We start from the raw sequence: 20,356 nt of genomic DNA, 5'->3' as shown, positions 1-20,356 counted from the left end.
TGTGTTGAGCAGTTAAACCTATTTGCTACGTACGTCTACAAAAACGTTCATATTTCAAAGATAAAGTGCTTACTGAAGTCTCACAGATGTCACAGTATGGTACGCTCAAGCAGAATTACCCGTATCTTTCGTATTGCTTAATAAACAGCATTTTAATCCGATCAGACGTCATTTTCTGTTGTTTTTCAGCCATGCGACCCCATCGGGTGCGAGGTGTACTGCACTTAGATACATTAATACCTTTTTAAGGAAACAACGACCGATCGGATTAAAATGCTCCTCTTTAAATAATACGATCATTACGGGACATTCTGCTGGAGTGTACCCTATGGTGACATCCGTGAGCCTTCACTAAGCAATTTATCTTTGTAATCTGACCGTTTGAGCAAATTGGTTAAACTGCTCAACAGCAGATTGTGTTGAATTCACGGTTGGCGCAGCGTAGCGTCTTTACATTTAGCCCAATAATGCTAATCTACAAAGCAATAACTACAGTTTAAAACATACATAAACCACTTTAGCCCTATGTTATACCAAGGCTATTTGAAAATAACCGATCTACAAGCTCACAACGCATTGCGGTGCGACGCGTTGTGAGCTTGTAGATCTGCTATTTTCAAACATTTTGTACTTTTACTTTTGGTACTTTAAGTACATTTGGATACCAATACTTTTGTACTTTTACTCAAGTACATTTGTAATTCTGGACTTTTACTTGTAACAGAGTGATTCTACATTGCAGAATTGATACTTTTACTTAATTATAAAAATGTAGGTACTTTTTCCACCACTGTGTAAACGTTTGTGTTCTCATGCCAATAAAGCTTCTTTGAATTGAAGATTGAATTGAAGATTGCTCCCCATGTGGCGGAGTACACAATAATGGTAAATAAAGTAGCTTACTTATTTTTACTTAAAATAATCCATCCATCCATCTTCAACCGCTTATCCAGCATCGGGTCACTGGGGTAACAGTTCCAACTGAGATTTCTAGAGTTCCTTAATAATAATAATTAAAATAAACAATACTAATGATTATAATTGCGACCGTCAGGTCGCCGTTACTATGAAAACCTCCACCGCCTGTCTGTCCGTCAGTCTGTCTGTCACGTCACATCACACTTTTTTGCCCCTATCCATGTGAAATTTTCCACACACAATCCTTGTCTGCCAATCCACAACCTCCACCCTTCCAGGGACCCCCGCAGCTCCAGGGACCCCCGCCAAATTTTTTAAAACACATTTTTGAATACTGCTCCTACAGTTTTTGCCCTAAAATCACACAAATCGCTACACAGTATGTCTACACTTATCTCATCGACATGGATCTGTCCCATATAGCGCCACCATCAGGTCGATTTTTTAACACATTTTTGGACCTAAACCTTTTTTTTTCTATTTTTTTTTTTCAAACTTTTTTTTTTTCAATTTTTTTTTTTTTACAAACTCTTTTTTACACTAAAACGAGCACACAGATTTTATATTGACTGTGTCAATTCTTGTTTTATTAGCAGTAGTTGACAGTATCCGGGAGACGCGACCCCCGAACTGGGCCGACACCAACTAATGACTATTTCCTCTTGTGGGTGACATGTTTCAACTCTAAAGCCATTAAGTGAAGACAGGATTGTTTGTTGTTTTCACTCTTGCACGGCTACTTTGAAGTGAATCTCCCCCTAGTTTTGTGATGAACTGTGACTTAAATTTTGGGTTGCATTGTAGGCGTGCCACTGGCAATTCTATATCAGACAGCAGAAGGCTGTAGCAGCCCTTGTTTTGACTTCCTATAATTAGCGGGCTGCCGAGAACGTCTGACATAACAAATGTTCAAAATGATACAATCAGCTGAGCCATTCCTGGCATCAGTGTCTATTCAGAGATTCTCACATATAAATGCTACATACATATAGAGCATCTTCCTTTTTAAAAGCTACAATCTGGAACTTTTTTTCATTTCAAATGTTATTTTAACCATCCTGTATGGAGCAGTGGTTATCAAAGTGGGGTCCCCCGGGGGTCCTTGGAGGGGGGGGGGGGGGTTCCAGCAAAAGTAGTTAACCTAGCGTTACAATCATTTTAACCACCATGTATACATTGGCTATTCACATGCATAGCAGATCTACAGTACAAGTGCGACAAATCATGTCCACACTGCAAGCTTGTACATCTGACATTCTTTTAATCATTTTGAATTTTATTAATATAAATGTTCTCTTCTGGGGATCCCTGGCACAAGACCTTTTCAGATGGGGGTCCGCGGCACAAATGGGGAAATCTCGCTATTCCTACGTCCCATCATTTAGACTAAGGGAGTCGGCAGGTTAGCTACTCACCCGCGTCACGGTTACTGAGGTTAGGGTTAGGTTTAGGTTTAGGTTTAGGCATAGAGGTTAATATTCACCCACGTCGGATGTTTAGCTACTCACCCGCTTCGGCAGGTTAGCTTTTCACCAGGTTAAAATTCACGTGTCGAAAGAATGACCGGTCGAACAGATGCAGATGTCGCAATTTCAACACGCTCCCGGCACAAATACATGAAAAACGTTTCCGGTTGACAATGCCAATAAAGTTATTTGAAGCAGATGGTGCATCGGATTGGACACCAGATGCACCGCCATCCTTATTGTAGTTCAGACGTCATCAAATGTGCCTCTATCTGTCAGGAAATTAAAGATTGTAGCTTTAATGGCTTTAACATTTACATGTTCTCCAAGTCATTTCTCCAAACATGACCAAGCTTGAATAATTGAGTCAATGTTGGCTAAACATCATTGTTCCATACGATGCATCGTATGGAACAATTTACAAAAATGTGATGCTGGTTGTGTTGGAATAACTAAGAATCTCAAAGCATCTTTCAAATCAAACAAACCACAATTACCGTATGTACATGCCCTGATGATGACCAGTTTCTGGTCGAAACATGTCGGCTTTTTAACATAATGAAATAAAGACTTGTTCCTCCATTTTTAAACTTGAGTGCCTGGATCACTTTTTTCTTTTTGATGACTTGATCCCGTCGATCCAAGAGCACCATTAGACTCGTTTTTACTATTCTTATTCTCCAGTGAGCACCTGGTTTTCTCTCTCTCTCAAACCACAATTATGCTTTGGAAGGTTTTCTGGCCATACAGTCAACCCACTGACTGGCAGAGAGACCTGACAGAGAGACCATCAGATTGCAAGAATAAACACTGTCAACCCCTATACTTATACTTAGTTGACCAGGGTCCATCATGGCTCTGTAGTCGGTCAGCTCCTTTTTCCCCCTCAATACCAAATCTCTATGCCCAAAAATAGCTGATCTACAAGAATAGGGATGCATAGGGTTCACGTGGTTGAGAGACAACAAAGACTTTTAGCATCGTAGTCAATGTTTCTAAACATACCAGACCACAGGTATGGACTGTAAAACCGGGGAAAGCATTGGTGTCATTTTAGATTTCGCGTTGGCTTTTCAGAAACGGCAGATGTACAAGCTCACAGCGCGTAGCTATTTTTGAGCATTTAAAAAAAATCACACCCGTGTGAACTGAGCGGTGGTTTCCCCCCCCCGTGTGTGTGTGTGTGTGTGTGTGTGTGTGTGTGGCCTGGACAACAGCGCCCCTCCCTTAACATGTGTGGTCAGAAAAGGTACTACACAGGCTTGAGGCTACATACAGACCCACCCACATACAAACAAACTAACACACTAACAAACATACCTACACACACGGCCACGCTATGGAGACGGTGTGACCACCGCTCAAAAATAAAAAGTGTGAGAACTATAGTGACTTAGAAGGCATTTGTAGAATCGGCCTCAAGTCTTAAAGGGTTACGTTGTGCCTGTAAAGACGAACCACACAAATGTGGTTGGTTTGCTGTTCGTCAGGCCTGAGGTCACAGCAGGAAGTAGATTGTTACAGAAAAGATGCTTAGCTTCCTGTCAACACATCCCTGCCTGCCACCAATGGTCACTTATTGAATTTTACAGGAGGAGAAAAATAGCATGTTCTTTTTATTGAAGCTTGAGAACTGTCAATGAGAGCCCTGGGGCCTTCCCTGTGCTCTACCAAGTCAGGAGGTGGATAAATAATTCACACAGGAAAGGAAAAGGCTCTGGCTGTGTTTTTACTGTTGTTGTTGTTGTTGTTGTAGCTACAGTTTTTGGGTCAGAACCGACAGACCAGAAAACACACATGCATGCAGGAGGAATTCAGCCATTTTGCCTTGGGGGTCCGTGGCCCAAATACCTATCTTTTAGGCGCTTCAGGGGGTGTCCTTGACATGAAAAAGTTTGAGAACCCCATAAAGCACAATGTGTCGCATTATAATGTACGTTAACAGGTCCAAACCTGTTGAATCTGTAGTCTGTCTATCCGTCTGACTGACAGGCAATATAAAAGAAGCACCACTCTTATAAATTATATAGTGTAACTAGCCTACAGCCCCTTGGTGTGAAGCAGACAGACGCTTGTTGACGCCCATTTGTGATGTAAATCGCATCACAGGACAAAGCCGCCTACAGGCCAAAATTTGGGGAAATATTTTAAACATTTGGGGATTATGAGAAGTAGAGACACATTTGAAGGTGATAAAGTTGATGTTGGGCAAGGTACATGCGTTATTGATTTTTTTATTATGTTTTTTAGACAATTGAACAACTGCTGAACGTGGAGTTACAGATGGAAACACACACAAACACACAAACACACAAACACACGGGGCGATTCTAATTAAGGTTGTGGTTACATAGGACACTCAAAACATAGACAGTAATTAGATGAATATTTGACACATTTTGTTTTTGCTTCTAATAGGACTCATTCATTACTTCTCTCAGACTACTGGGTTTATTCGTACCTTGACACTAATTAATTACTGCAAAACAAATACAGAGAGTCTCCCTTTCCTCATACCGATAGTTGTCTCAAATGATCCTAGATTTAACATGAACACTTAATAGGGTTTACATGCATGCACGCACGCACGCACGCACACACACACACACACACACACACACACACACACACACACACACACACACACACACACACACACACACACACACACACACACACACACACACACACACACACACACACACACACACACACACACACACACACACACACACACATACTGTATGATGTCAGAGCGACAAACCCGTAGAACTACAGTGTCAGGCGTGACAGACAGACAGACAGACAGAGATACATACGGACAAGCTGTGACCGTTCACATACTAATAAATGCACCATTTACCAAGAAATGTTTTCTGAAGCCTTAGGTTTTTAAGGCCTCCCTGCATGAACAGAACATCAAATTAAGTCTTTTCTTCCATCTCCCTCCATTCACACCTCCATTATTTCACAATTTAGAGACCCTCCTGACCTCAGAGACAGTGAGGAGGCTGCACCTCCTTCCCCACTGCAGCAGAGCCCGGGAGCAGCCCTTCCCTCTGTTATTCAGGGAGATAAAGGCAGCAAATTAATGAGGGACCCCCCCGAGGGAAGTGGAGGATGGAAAAGAATCAGAGAGAGAGACAATGGAGGAGAACTTCTAACTCACTAGACTAGTATTATCAACTCTGTCTAGCAGCAGCACTTGGATGAACAATCTCTCCTTCAGCAGCAGCAGTCTGCACAGCGTTAGTTTGAATCAGAGAGGGTACAACGGACACACTGACACTCTCAGAGTTATGTTAAGGCTGAGTGAGCTGTGTGTGTGAACGGCAGTGAACACACAGGTTGAGGGGAGAGCTGGGGGAGTGACACAGCAGGCAGCCTCTCTGCAGGAGGAGAGCTGGGAAACGCCGCCACCCTGCCTGGAAACAGGCGATGGATCACAGGTCATGACTGCACAGTCACTGCGCCTGGCACCGTAAAACCTTATTCTCTATGTCACACTGTTGTGAGTAGAACTGCTGCTCCTTCACTTGGAAAGGAGTCAGCTTAGGTGGTTCGGGCATCTAGTACGGATGCCATCTAGTACGGATGCCATCTAGTACGGATGCCATCGAGGACCTTCCTAGGAAGGTCCTCGATGGTCCCACTAGGAGGAGACCATAAAGGTATCTATCTACCCTGTGGCAGACCAAAGACCAGATGGAAGGATTATATCTCCACACTGGCCTGGGAACGCCTCTGTATACTCCCGGAAGGAGTGGAGGAAGTTGCTCAGGATAGGGAACTCTGGAAATCCCAGTTGGAGCTGTTTCACCCGCGACCCGATTCCGGATAAGCGGTTGAAGATGGATGGATATATGTATATATAATATATATATATATATATATATATATATATACACACAAGGTATATAGGTGCAGGGAAGCACAGCCCTAGAATGAGGTTATTGCAGTGCAGCTGCAGCAGTAATGGCCTTTATTTATGACGATGGCTGTGGAACATTACTAACTATCTGCCCACGGAGGCTTATCGGTGGTGGCGCCGCCCGGGCTAATGACACATGGACAACAGCCACAAAGCTGCCAGAGACAATTATCACATGCAGGGTATGAGCCAGAGCATAATGAACAACTAAAAAATGTAACGCTCTGATAAGTCAGTATAACATAATGTATTTCTCAAGGCAAATGTTATGCTGTGAGGTAATTTGAGTCCTAGATCAGGTGGTTCTCAAAGTGGGGTCTGGAGAACCTCCGGGGGTCCTTGGAGGGGGTTCCCAGGGGGTCCCCAACCAAATATGTTAACACAGCATCACAATTAAGAACTACTGTCATTTGATGGTTCTGCGTATACTTATCCGGGGAGTGCTCTCATTCAGTTGCTATACTTTGTTGACTGAGCCTCCCCCCTTCCCCCAGGGGTCTACTATTCATGCCACCACCATTGGTTCTCAAATTGGGGTGCGGGGACCCCAGCAAGATGGGTTAATACAGCATCACAATCATTTTAACCACTTTATCCATTTACGTGTTGGCTATTCAAAAAGGCAGATCTACTGTACAAGCTCACAGCGTGTCAGTTCATGCAGTGCAGCGAGCTTATATCTGCTATTTTTCTGAAAATCTTCTCTTCAAAAAATATTTTTCAGATGGGGGTCCACGGCCAAACGCACATCAATTTGGGGGTCCTTGACTTGTAGAAGTTGGAGAACTACTGCCCTAGTCAACAAACAACAGGGTAAATAAGTAGAGTTCAAAGAGAACGTTCAGTTACGTTGTAACCTTTGTTCTCTTAGTGAAGTGTCTATTAGTGAAGTGTCTATCTCTCCACCCATACATATGAAACATGTTGGGTGGAGAGGATAGTCTTTTTTTTTTTTTTTTTCTCATAATTTTTATCCCACGATTTTGCAACCCTTTTTTCACCCAGTACCAATTGCCTATGTAATCCTGGGCTCTGCTCTCCCTCTGCCGCGCCTGGGGAGACAACGGACTGACCTCATGCTTCCTTCAATGCATGAGTAGTCCAAGTTGTTTCTTTTCACCTGACAGGGGGGATTTCCCCGGGATGGACGTAGCGCGTGGAAGGAACACGTTATTCCAACCAGTTCCTTTCCCCTCCATCAAGCGCCCCAGCTGGCCAGGGGAAGGCATTATTGAGACCAGGATTGGATTGGAGAGGATAGTCTTGATTCGATAGAGAAACTATAGAACACCAGGTAAACAGCAAACCTAGCAATCTGTCTAAACAACACGCACATCTTAAAGGTTTGTGGTTCAACAAAACAAATCTAAATAATATAAAACACATGTTAACAAGTAGGCCTAACCAACATAACGAGCATCAATCAAAGGTGACATGAAAGGAATACAGTAAGCCTACTACCAGCGTGGGAGGACGACACTGTGAGCTGGCCGTCCTTTTCAGAGGTGGATGTGGTTTATTGGTGAGGCAAACCTACGGCATGGCTTAGGGATTACAATGCTTGCACACAAGGACAGATAGCATCCATTGCTCAAGTTAACTGCATCACCACAGGGAGAGAAACGCCTAGGCTGTGAGTTTCACAGGGCCTTTAGTAGGCAAGATAATCTAATGAGCTTTTCTGTTTGCGTTCGGTCTGGTGCAGCCTTCTAATAGTCAGAGTAAATGAAGTAGTGCTATCACACATAATTGCACACATTATTCAACTTGAGGGTTTTGAATATTCTGAACAACTTGGAATTCGTCTTGTAAAGATGTTTAAAACACCCCCAGATGTGGATAAGATACTGGAAAAACAAGACCCTTCAAACATGCCACGAAATACCGTAAGCATTACGTTTTAATTACTAAATCAATAAGCAACGCTAGCGGCTACTAGAGATGGCGTGGCTCCAAAGTTCGTGGCAATCTGCTCATTGATACCTTGTTTGAAAGTGGACATTTTTGCCTGAGTGCTAGAGGAAAGGCCAAAGTAAAGTAGCCGTGGGAACCTGGTTCGTGAGCCAGGTGGCCCATGGGTCTGTTTCTGTAGTGCGAGGCGGCTTGATGTGCAAGTACATCCCCCAGCCATGACGTACAATTCTAAAACGGCTAGTTCCATTCCTTGTGGAGAGGGTCGGAAACACTCGGCTCCGCCTCGTGTTTCCCAACGCCTCTCAGCCGGTGTATACTACCCCGGTAACCACTCGCCTCTTGTGGCTTATTGCTTTAGTATACCCTGGACATATGTGCTAAGCAGGGAGGCATTGAGTTGAACCTCAACCTCCTACTTGGATTAACAGACGTACAAATGGAATGAGCCATGGACTGACGAATTGACTGACAGACAGATGGAATGGTTTAACTATGGAATAATACTTGACACAATCCACGAAAGGATGTGTAACATAGGTTTCTTTCAAAATTGGCCTAAAAAACATCAGGAGACCACAAGTGAAAGTAAATGTAAATTCCCATTGAAAGGAGGTGTCATTCAGTGCCAACCTTTTATCTTTTTTACAGTGTTTCGTAATCGTTAATCATTTTTATGCCATGTTGATGAATTGAATACATATGACCACCACAATGAAGTCCCCAGGACGTTTTTGGCGATGTTTCTTTTAGCCTATGTTTCTTTTAGCCTAAATGTCTGACTGTTATACCACGTGCTGTTTACATTTCTGACTATTAAAGTATTCAATCAATCATTCAATCAATCAATAAAAAATAAAAATAAAACTCACGTGTCTGGTGAGGAAGTGGTCGACCTCCTCCTGCAGGCGGCGCTGACACTCCGGGTTGCGGGCCAGCAGGTAGCAGACGAACGCCAGCGTGTTGCTGCTGGTCTCGTAGCCCGCCAGGAGGAAGATGAACGCCTGGCCCACGATCTCCTCCTCCGTCATCGTCCTCTTGGGCGGCGGAGGGCGCCTGGCGGCGGGCGACGCCGACGCCTCGCCACCCTCCGGCTCGGAGGCATCCTGACGGTGCAGCTCGTCAGCGTGGTTCACCACGTCAAAGTGCTCCAGCGACACGCACTCCCTGCTGCCCCGCGCGTCCAACATCAGCTGGAGGAAGTCCCGCCGCCTCTGTGGACGCAAGAAGAGGAACGCGGTTAAAATCGCCAGTGTTTAATGTGTCCATTTGTAACTGAAATGAACAAGGCTTTACATGCATTTTTGAGGATACAGATAGACTGACATTTTAGATGGATTGATAGAACACACACTACGAAAACAGTGCTGAATAGCACTACAAGTTGTGTAGCACCTTTGGCAAATGGTGCTATAGATATAGAACCATTAAGGTGCCTAAACCAAGCTGAAGGAAGATCCTGTGGAGAACCTCTAAGAACCATACAGGGGCTGAACAGGTTCTTTGTATGACAGTAGTGCTATATATAGCACCTCAAACATCCCAAAGAACATATTTTTTTTGTGGGCACATACTAGTACATATATATCCACCACACATACACACCAGAAACTGCAATGATGCAGGGTGTGTTTGGAAATAAGCTCTGTGATCGCTGGAGGGTGACCCAGGTGCAGGGGCGGACTGGGCATCTGGTATACCGGGCATATGCCCGGTGGGCCACTAGGCCAGAGGGCTGGGGGGCCAAAAAATAAATAAATAAATAAGTTTTTCTTTTTTTTTTTCTTTTTCCAAAAAATATTTTCGGGGAGTAGTGAAAGTTACAGGTAAGGTGAGTGCGATATGAAATGTAAGCTTAAAATAATCACAGTAATCCTTAATCATTTTCAATCATATTCAAGGGCTTTTGGAGAAATGAGACAGACACAGAGCCCTGCACCTTTCTTAGTTCCCACATCCCATATGGGTGTAAAGGACAGCAGACAAAATAGATACTACATGTACAGTTCTAGGCTACACATACAGTATTGTCACTGTGTATTGTTTATTGGCCTTTCACTTTCAGCATTATCACAGGTTATACAATTATTATTAATACACTGCATTATTTGGCCGTTACACTTACTGTTACTACCTACCTATACAGTAGCATTTACTGCATATTGAGCAATGAAATGCACATTTCTAAAATATAATATAACCCAAGTGTGTCCACTTCTCAGATCAATATACTTATTTCCCATTCATTAGCTAACAAGCCAAATTTCTTATTGCATGCACATTTTGACATGCAGTCATGTTCATACTCCCCTTCTTGGTGAGAACTGTACGCTAACTTATACAATTTATGGATTGTGTAGTTGCCTGTGGGTTGTGTAGTTATCATTTATGTTGTTCTGTAAAAGTTGTGGTATTAAGAGCTTGTGTATTTGTATGTGTCTCGACCGGATGAGTCGGTAGAGTAACTGCGCGTGCGCTGGTTGTGGGGGCTGGTCTGGGCTAAGATGCCAGGGCTGAATTTTAGTCCCAGTCCGTCCCTGCCCAGGTGCTCACTGGTCGTTCATTCATTCAGAGTGATCAGATTTTTCAATGGGGGAGGGTAAATGTAGCAGCTGATAACACTAATTAAGCTGTGACACGGGAGGGGTTATCATACCAAAATATTATCTATAGCACTAGTTCCCAAACACTGGGTCGCAACCCATTTGTGGGTCGCAGACAGAACTTTATGGGTCGCTTTGTTTTTTGTTTCCTTTTTTAATTATAATTCAAAATATTTTCTAAAAACATTACCAAATAATTTTTATTTCTCTTTTGGGTCATGGGCTCTGTGATAAGTCAATAACGACAACCTTCTTCTGGGTATTAATATATTTTACTCAGTATAACGACAGGCAAAATAACAACACTGTGGCCACTGCCAAACACTATAGACTCACACAGGATTATGGGAAAAACCTGCGCATCGCACAATACCAGCTGGGTACTGTAGTACTAGTACCGTATACACTCTAACACTCAGTACCATAAAAGGCATAAAGGTGTGCATTGTGCAATACAAAAACAGAACGTTTACATCTGAGCTTGTGAGCTTGTAGATCGTCTGTTTTCACTAGTTTGGGTCCTGGGCAAACGTCTAATTTTCTTTTGGGTCACAGGCTAAAAAGTGTGTGAACCACTGCTCTACAGACATACTGTAGCGCTTCTCAAAAATGATAAATAACCTTAGCCACCTAGAGTGACACCGACATCTGGTCTGGCCCATGGACTAATATTTCCAAACACACCCATAGTGACAGCTTGTAATGTGGCCCTTGCACATGATGTCACACAATATAATGTTTGAATAGAAAAGGAGCCCTGGCAATGTGTTGATGGGAGAACAACACGAGGCTGGCAGACACGCAATGATGGATGTTACAGACGGTGTGTTGTCATTGTGTTGATGAATGTCAGGTCCACGGAATCCAATAGATTTCTGGCTGAGAATATCCGACATGACCGTGCCGGACCGTGCGTATGACGGATAAGACCTGCCGAGGTTTCTGATCAGTCGGTACATCTGCGATTCTGTAAATTCTACTTTATGCAAAAAAATGGTCAAACTATCAAGCTAAGCCACGCTGATGAAATACGAATGAAGATTAGTGCTGCATTGCATATTTCTCACCTCAGATGTTTTCAGAGAAACTTTAGTTGTAACATTTAGCCGTTATTACATCGTTTTGTTACTTGGCTGCCAAGTTGGATACTGTCTAGAAGATCATTGGGTCCGGGGGGCCCCCAGGGGTCCTTGAGGGGGTTCCAGCTAAACGATTGATACTTAGGAAGAGTAGGAACCAAATCCATCCTTAACGATCTGTAACTCTGAGAGTGTACAAATGGAACCAAAAGGACCCGTCTAAAGGGCCATTTATAGTTACGTATGGTTGATTTTATGTACGTTTTGGGTGAGGAACTACGTACGGTAACTGCGTCGCCATTCATAGTAGACATGCACGTTATTTATGTGCCGACCCGCTCTCCGCTCCAATTCTGCTCCGCGCGCCACATGAAGGTGGTTCTCACACGTGTAAAAACCGAAGCATTTATTAGCCAAAATATGTAGAACCACAGATTTTTGACCCGCCGTGATGTTTGGTACAGTATAAATACGTGGTAACAGTCTGGACTGGATCTGCTGTCAGCAACATTATCGCGGTAAATGCAACTCCGCGAGGGTACACATTTAACCACATGGATGCGGACCCGGAGTAGGCTAATTATAACAAAACACACGTACACACCCGCTCATATATTGAACATAATTCCCAAGTAATAAATGAGCCGCATCATCATCTCTTCTTGTGACTTGTGTGCCTCGCTGTCTGTTCTCAGCTGATGACTGTTGATGCGTGATGAGTGAAGAGTCGAGGCGTCCTCTTCAAGTGGTTGTGTAACGACCTTTTTTCCGTTTCTTGATAAAATATATTTATTATTGGGACACACAGTTTGAGAACCGCTGTTAGAGCAGAGTGTGAGCTGTGTGTGTGTGTGTGTGTGTGTGTGTGTGTGTGTGTGTGTGTGTGTGTGTGTGTTTATCATTGGGACACATAGTTTGAGAACCGCTGTCATAGAGCACTACTGCGCCTATGTTTGACAACGGTGGCCGTGGGTACTTCTTGCTAGTACGGATACATCTTCAGTCCGTTCAGTCCGTTCAGTTGGGTGCTGTCCGTAAGCGTCCGTATACGGAGATAAATCATCCGGAGTGTTACGTACTGGGAGTCAAACCGGACCAAACGGAGTAAAGTTCTCTCCCCCTCCGTTTCTTTTGTATTCCTGCGGTCCTTATGTACGACTATGCATGGTACTTAAGAGTTATGAGGATCCGTTTGATTGAACAATAGATTTTATTTGGTGACATCACATAAAAAGAGCACAATAGCACTTTCCCAGATGAAAACAAAATAAAGCCAGTGAGCTTATTTGTTATTAAAAACTAGAGTCTAAGAAATGTGCAAACAATGCAAGTTTGAGAACCACTGATGCATTGCTGCTGGATTCAGTGTGACTGCAGCATAAAGGCATTGAAGTGGCGTACAGAGCCATCTAAATTGGTTTGAATATTATATAATATAATTTAAGCATACTGATGCCATAGCACCCCAAATCATCACTGACTGCAGAAACTTCACACTGGACTTCAAGCAACTCTGACTTCAGAAGGTCGACATTTCTGTATTATAAATCTTTGTTTTGAGTGGTCTTGTGTAATATTGTAATATTTTGAGATGTGGATTTTTGATATTCATGAGTTGTATGCCATAAAAATTTAAAATTAAAACAAAAAAGCATTTGAATATTTCAGAAGAAATTGAACTTTTACACAAAATTAATTTTACTTTTAGATGGCTCTGTACATTGTGATGTTTTCACTCAGGGGGGGGTTAAGGATAGATTGGTGACATTGTGTGACTCAGTGGGTGCGTTTATATGCACAAATGTATTCCACTTATATTCGGAATGACTGCTCATTCAGAATAGAAATGCTCATATAAACGTTTAGGAATGGCCATTCCGGTCTGACCGGAATGAATTTTCATTCTGGTCTGAAGGGGTGGTTTATGCCGTTTCAATCGGGATACATTTGTCATATAAACGCTCCATTCGGAATGAACTGCTGTCTGGAATAAATGAAGTATGTTGCACTGAGTACCCCCCCCCCCACACCCCACCCTTCTCCGACCTGAAGTATACTGAAGTATACATGCCCACAGTTCTATTCCGAATGAATCCTTTGGTCATGTAAACGACTGTGGAATGAGGGATACTTGTATTCAGGTCCCATGTAAACGTTTGGGTATGAAGCTCTATTCAGAATAAGTTCATTCTGAATGCCATTCTGAATGACCATATAAACGCACCCATTGTGGTGTTCATCAGACGCACCTGCTCAGGAGGCTGCTCGTCTCTCTGCTTGATGATCTTCTGAATGCAGCTGATGAAGAAATTGTTCATGTCATCTCGGGTCTTGTTGGGGATGAAGCGCGCCAGCGGAGCCAGGATGAAAGGGAAGGCGACTGCATGGAGGGGAAGAAATGGCCAGGATGTCATTTGGGCTCTCTGTTGTTCTCAATCTTGATCTCAATCTCAATCTACATGTGACATGACATGTGATGTGTTGTGTGTTTTCTTGTCTGCCACCATACATTTAAAACATACACATACAATAGATAAAATAGTGGCTCTATAAGCTATTAAAGATAAACTTTATATATTAAAGTGGTCAAATTGATTTTGACCTTGCTTGCTGGGGATCCTCTTACTTCAAGTAAAAATCCCCCAACAAAAAGCCAATACATGCTCCTTCCTACGTCGGAAACTCTTCCAGTTCGGACAGGCTTCGCGAGAACTATAGTTCGGAGAAGTCGGGACATCTGGAGTTGCACAGGTTCCAAAGAAAAGTTCTGGGGCCGGCAGACCACCCTTCCGAAGCTCGGAATGAAGTCAATTTGTATTTATATCACCTCAATTTCCGAAGAAAAGGACGTGGGAAGGAGTATGCACCATGCTTTACACTGGCATAGAGTACATGCATGGCGGGCCACGGCTATAGATCATCAATCAAAGAACAAACAGACAGACACTGACTGAATAGTATCAGGATGGGTCTGAAGAAGCTGAAGGAGAAGAACTTGTGGGCGTGGTGAACAAATGGATCGTTCGGGTCGTTCTGAGAGTCCACCTGCGTCCCGAATGCCACGCTGGCGATCACGTCCATGGTGAAACAACCCCAACACCTGCTCGCACGCACGCACGCACGCACGCGCGCACGCACACGCACACGCACACGCACACGCACACACACACACACACACACACACACACACACACACACACACACACACGCACGCACATGCACACACGCGCGCGCGCGCACAGGCAGCAAGACAAACAACATTGCATGCAGCATGTTAATGAACTAATTTATTACAGTACACAATATTATCCCTTCACTCATGCATACAAAAAAATGTGACGAACGACACATGCAAAGAAGACAATAAAATGTTGCGACAGATGGAAAGTGAACTCTTTGGCCCGCCCTCTAGGCTGCCTCATTCACTAGAAGCTGAAACAGCGCGACTTGAATATAAAGTTAAGACGTGTTAGAGCATTTTCAGCCAATTGATGTATTGTGTAATGTGAGATATAACCATACTGTATGCCATTATAAACTACTGTAAGTCACACTGTCTTCTTTCCACGTAAAGGAGCTTCAGCTCTACTCCAACTCTCTCCCGGGCGACCTCCTGACAAAAGTAATTTGGGGTAAGGTCTCATTCCCTATGTACCCTAGCTGGTTTCCTGCCTTTTGTTTTAGTGCCCACCCTTACATTATAATTTTCACTCCCAGCACCTTATATTTATAGCATATCGCCGTCCAAAACCGTTTTGTATTTATCATCTATAAAATGTACTAAACTAGTGAAAACAGCAGATCTACAAGTACACAACGCCCCGCGGATGCAAGGCGTTGTGTGCTTGTAGATCGGCTGTTTTCACTAGTTTTGTGCGACAGTCTTGTATGATGATGATGTATTTGCTTTACCAAAAGACATACACATTTGAAACTTGGCCGACAGTGACGATATATTAGTGATTATGTTGCGAGGAAAAGGTTGAGATAATAGCCATTTTTGTTAGAACTGACTGAAAATAACGTTGTACTTCAAGTTTAAAATGATACTAAATATTTTTTCGAGTGTCCAAATAAATTCCAAATATTATCAAATTATCTTGCGGCACCCCTGGACTACCGTCACGGCACCCCAGGGTGCCCCGTCACCCACTTTGAAAACCCCTGCTCTAGAGCAGGGGTCTTCAACAGGGGGTCCAGAAACGTTGAAGACCCGTGCTCTAGAGAATATATAAAGGTTTGAATGAATGCATGTAGGAATGTTGATTTAAAGGTGTGCTGTATTGAACGTTGGTATTTGCCTGTGGATGTCGAAGGCCTCCCCTGACTCTGCGCGGGCGTTCAGGTTGGTCATCAGGGCATCTGTTGCCGTGTTGATCAGAGGAACCATCTAGAAGACAAAACATAGAAGAGTGTGGAATTACAGCTGGAACCAAATAGACCAGGAGTCTTCAACGTTTTCAGGCTGAGGACCCCGAATTCTTTGAGAAAGAGATGAAGCAGGGACCCCCACAACCTTCTCATAGATTCCATATACTTTCATTGTTTGACAGCACAATCATCAGTGTATTTTGGATTCATGTCAATTTGTGTTTTCAGGTATTTAACCACTTGAACCGTCAATACTTAATAAACTTGACCTTTCACTCTGTACTTAGACTGCTCTTTTTCTCCTCTACACCAAACCTCTTAGGCGAAAATAGCCGATCTACAAGCTCACAGCGCCTCGCAGTGCGAGGTGTTGTGAGCTTGTAGATCTGCTATTTTTGGCTAAAGTTCTCCGAATATGGACGCTAGGGTACAAGTGCTTAATATAAAAAAGTCACAAAGATTTGGAGGACCCCCTGTAGTAACTCTGAGGACCCCCTAGGGGTCCCGGACCCCCTGTTGAAGACCCCTGAAATAGACCTTGGCAGGAAAACATTCAATTTCCAGTGTTTCAAATCAATCGAGAATGTGGTTGTTTTGATGGCATCATCACAATGACAGAACGTCTCTGTTTTTAAACTACCTTTTTTAATGGGAACACTGTATGCTGTGTGACACTGCATTGACCTGTGGGTATAGTCCTGTTAATAAGGTTTCTAACCATTCGTATTCAGTGCCATTAAGCAGCTTTTACACAGATTGCATACTGCATCATTCTTCCATCATTATTTATTTTCTATTTTCAATGTGTGTGTGTGTGTGTGTGTGTGTGTGTGTGTGTGTGTGTGTGTGTGTGTGTGTGTGTGTGTGTGTGTGTGTGTGTGTGTGTGTGTACTGTACGTGCGTGCATTTACTTTACTGACAGCAATTGATTGCTTTATGTGTACTATTGCTAAAACACCTTGTTGTTGTTTGAAAATCTCAGAAGATATAATCAAGGTTAAAACATTTTTTCCTTTTAAACAAAAGGGATAAGCATGCAGGTTTGAACGGTGAGGTCAGATCAATTCCTCACCTACAGAAACACACACACACACACAACACACACGCACGTCACAACACACACACACACACACACACACACACACACACACACACACACACACACACACACACACACACACACACACACACACACACACACACACACACACACACACACACACACAACACACACGCACGTCGCACGCACACACACACCAGACGACTAAAGCAGCCAAATCAATTAAAAGCCCATTAAAGTCAGCACCATTACTGAGGTCATTACCAAAGGGAGAAAGACGCCTGATAATGATAGATCAAACAAGATCTAATTAATTCATTTATTCATTAACGGTAGCTCTCTCTCTCTTTCTCTCTCTCTCATGCAAGCAGGGTAAATGCAGTGTAAGGACACCGTAGCCTTCTGCAAAAACATCAACATTCTATATTAATATAAAACATGAATGCACTGGGTGCTTTTCTAAGAAGACCAACGTGATGGATATATTTTGGTAGTTAATATCTATCGTTTGAATTCAATAAATATACAGTATATTGTGCCATACCACCTCCACCCAGAGGTGCCATGTTTCCATGCTTACAGTATGTCACTGCTAGTGGAAATATCGGTATACCGAGAGTCACCCTACGCGTCTCTGTCTTCTTGTTATGATATGGGAACCAATCAATGAGTCCCACGATCTAACTGTCATATACTGTATTCTTTTATATACGAATCTCTGACCATTTTGTCAGAGAGAGCTCCGACCGTGATACGGATTGGATGTTGTTTGTACTGTTCCTTACATGTCTCTCTCATAATACAGCATATTCCAATTACATACTCTGATTTCTCTCATGTCTTATTTCTTTGAATTAAGGGAATAAGAGTCTTTGAATTGTTCTATTACAACGTACATTTCATTTAAAAGAAAAAAGAAACAAAAAAAAGTGGCATTTTTTGTAAAAAATAAAGAAATGGACGTCATGGCCAGCCGCCTGGACGTTTGGTATAGCCGTCCGGGCAACTAGGCTGCTAATCCAGACTGACAGTGTGTCGTGGGTTCGAGTCCCGATCCCGACCACTTTGCTGCGTGTCACCATCCATTTCTCTCCCCATTTCCTGTCGGTCTACTACTGTATATAGCTATCAACAAAGGAAGAAAAGGCCCCCGCCCCCCTCCCCACAATAGCAAAAATAATAACAATAAAACAAGTGTGGTTTCCTTGAGGCGAGTCACACTTGGAAATATCGCTGTCAGTCCTTGTCTCTATTGGAGCGGTGCTAACCATTCCGTCCTTGTCCCTTTTATCCCCTTGTCCCCAATTTGACATATGGCCCAAGTGCGTGCCACCAAAACTGTGCATACCGCGCCAAAATACATTTTATCTAGCAGGGGATGGAAGATGGATGGATGGAATAAAGTCGGACAAGTACTATAGTCTGAAAATAGGGACATCAGGATTAAAGTGCTTAGGTTTCCTAATGCACTAGTCACGAACCAGTGTGGTTTGTATGTATGAGATGCCTGTAAGAGAGAGAGAGCCCTTGAGAGGGGTAGAGAGAGAGAGAGAGAGAGAGAGAGAGAGAGACAGAGACTGAGACTGAGATAAGAGAGAGAAGGAGTTTGCGAGAGCTGGAAGAACTTCTGGGAACTCAGATTACACACACACATGGATGGACGGATGGACGGACGGAATGGGGTGCAAAACATAGTCTCAGCCATGCCTTGGCCCGGCTGAGACAATAAGAAAAATTGCAGATCTACAAGCTCAAAACGCGTCGCAATGTGACGGCTATTTTTTGGCTAAGACATTTGATAGATTGTGAGAAAAAGACTGTATCAAGTAGGTATATTATAAGTACCCTTTACCAATAGAGGGTTTAAATGGTAACTTTTATTTGCCGAGCTGCATATCCGGATATGCAGCTCGGCAAATAAAATTGAATTGATCCCATTGCATGACGGAGGACGATATCACGATAAATTAAATCTCCACGATACGATTATCGTGAGTGTTTTTTATCACGATAAACAATAATATTGCATATCGTCCATCCCTGCATGGCAACAACAGGCGGTTATGTGTTTGGGTGTGTTTCCCTGCTCCGTCTCTCACCAGAGGAGCAGCAGACATTATTGATCTCTGCTCAGACGATATGGGACGGGGGGGGGCGGGGGTCCGCAGGCCAGGCAGGCCGGGTGACAGGAACACGTCACAGAGCTGCCCGGGCCGCCACTGGCCTGTGACAGAGTGAGGACAGACATCCTAGCAAAGTCACTCACGTCCTAACCGTCAAACCGTGATATGTGTGTGTGTGTGTGTGTGTGTGTGTGTGTGTGTGTGTGTGTGTGTGTCATTGTCCAAGATTAGCTGACTGTATATTTTTACAGCACTGTGTAAATATTTGTGTCCTAGTGGACATAAATACATTATTAAATCTGTGTGCGTGCGTGCGTGCGTGCGTGCGTGCGTGCGTGCTTGCGTGCATGCGCGCACACACACAGATAGACAGAGACAGAAAGACAGACAGAGAGACACAGGGAGATAGAGAGAGAGTGACAGTGATAGAGAGAGAGAGAGAGAAAGAGGAAGCATTGTGGCTGGGAGGTTGTGTGTGTGTGTGTGTGTGTGTGTGTGTGTGTGTGTGTGTGTGTGTGTGTGTGTGTGTGTGTGTGTGTGTGTGTGTGTGTGGGTGGGTGCGTGCCTGCGTGCGTGCGTGCGTGCGTGCGTGCGTGCGTGCGTGCATGCGTGCGTGCGTGCGTCCATCAAAGCCAGCTCATGCTGCGTGCCGCTAGAAACCTTTTTGCACACAATGAAATCCTACAGTGTTCATTTACATCTCTCAGATTGTGTAAAAGACATGGACCCAAAGGGATTTCCTTGTGCATCCCATATCTCCCATCGTCTAACATCTCGTCCAGCCTGGCCACGCAACAGCGGGCAGCGGTCGATAAAACGTTGGATCCAATGGGAGATGAGATCCTTACACTGACAGCGAGGGGTGGGATAGTGTATCATGATGGAGCACAGGAG

The 20,356-nt window shown here is 43.6% G+C and overlaps 1 protein-coding gene across 2 annotated transcripts in view; it reads right to left on the bottom strand.

The window, feature by feature from the left end:
- Positions 1 to 20,356, bottom strand: part of tbxas1 (thromboxane A synthase 1 (platelet)) — a 133,383-nt gene that overhangs the window by 19,865 nt on the left and 93,162 nt on the right. For both annotated transcript variants that reach the window (XM_080737763.1, XM_080737764.1), the window contains 4 exons: positions 16,210 to 16,298; positions 14,860 to 15,008; positions 14,158 to 14,288; positions 9,099 to 9,440 (listed from right to left, as the gene is read on the bottom strand). In XM_080737763.1, coding sequence (XP_080593889.1) covers positions 9,099 to 9,440; positions 14,158 to 14,288; positions 14,860 to 15,008; positions 16,210 to 16,298 — 711 coding nt within the window. The remainder of the gene's footprint in view (positions 1 to 9,098; positions 9,441 to 14,157; positions 14,289 to 14,859; positions 15,009 to 16,209; positions 16,299 to 20,356) is intronic.

This window comes from Nannobrachium achirus, assembly GCF_963921795.1.
Source record: "Nannobrachium achirus genome assembly, chromosome: 11".
NCBI lineage: Eukaryota > Metazoa > Chordata > Actinopteri > Myctophiformes > Myctophidae > Nannobrachium > Nannobrachium achirus.
Note: the sequence above shows the minus strand (reverse complement) of the source record. Positions and strands in the feature narration are given on the sequence as shown.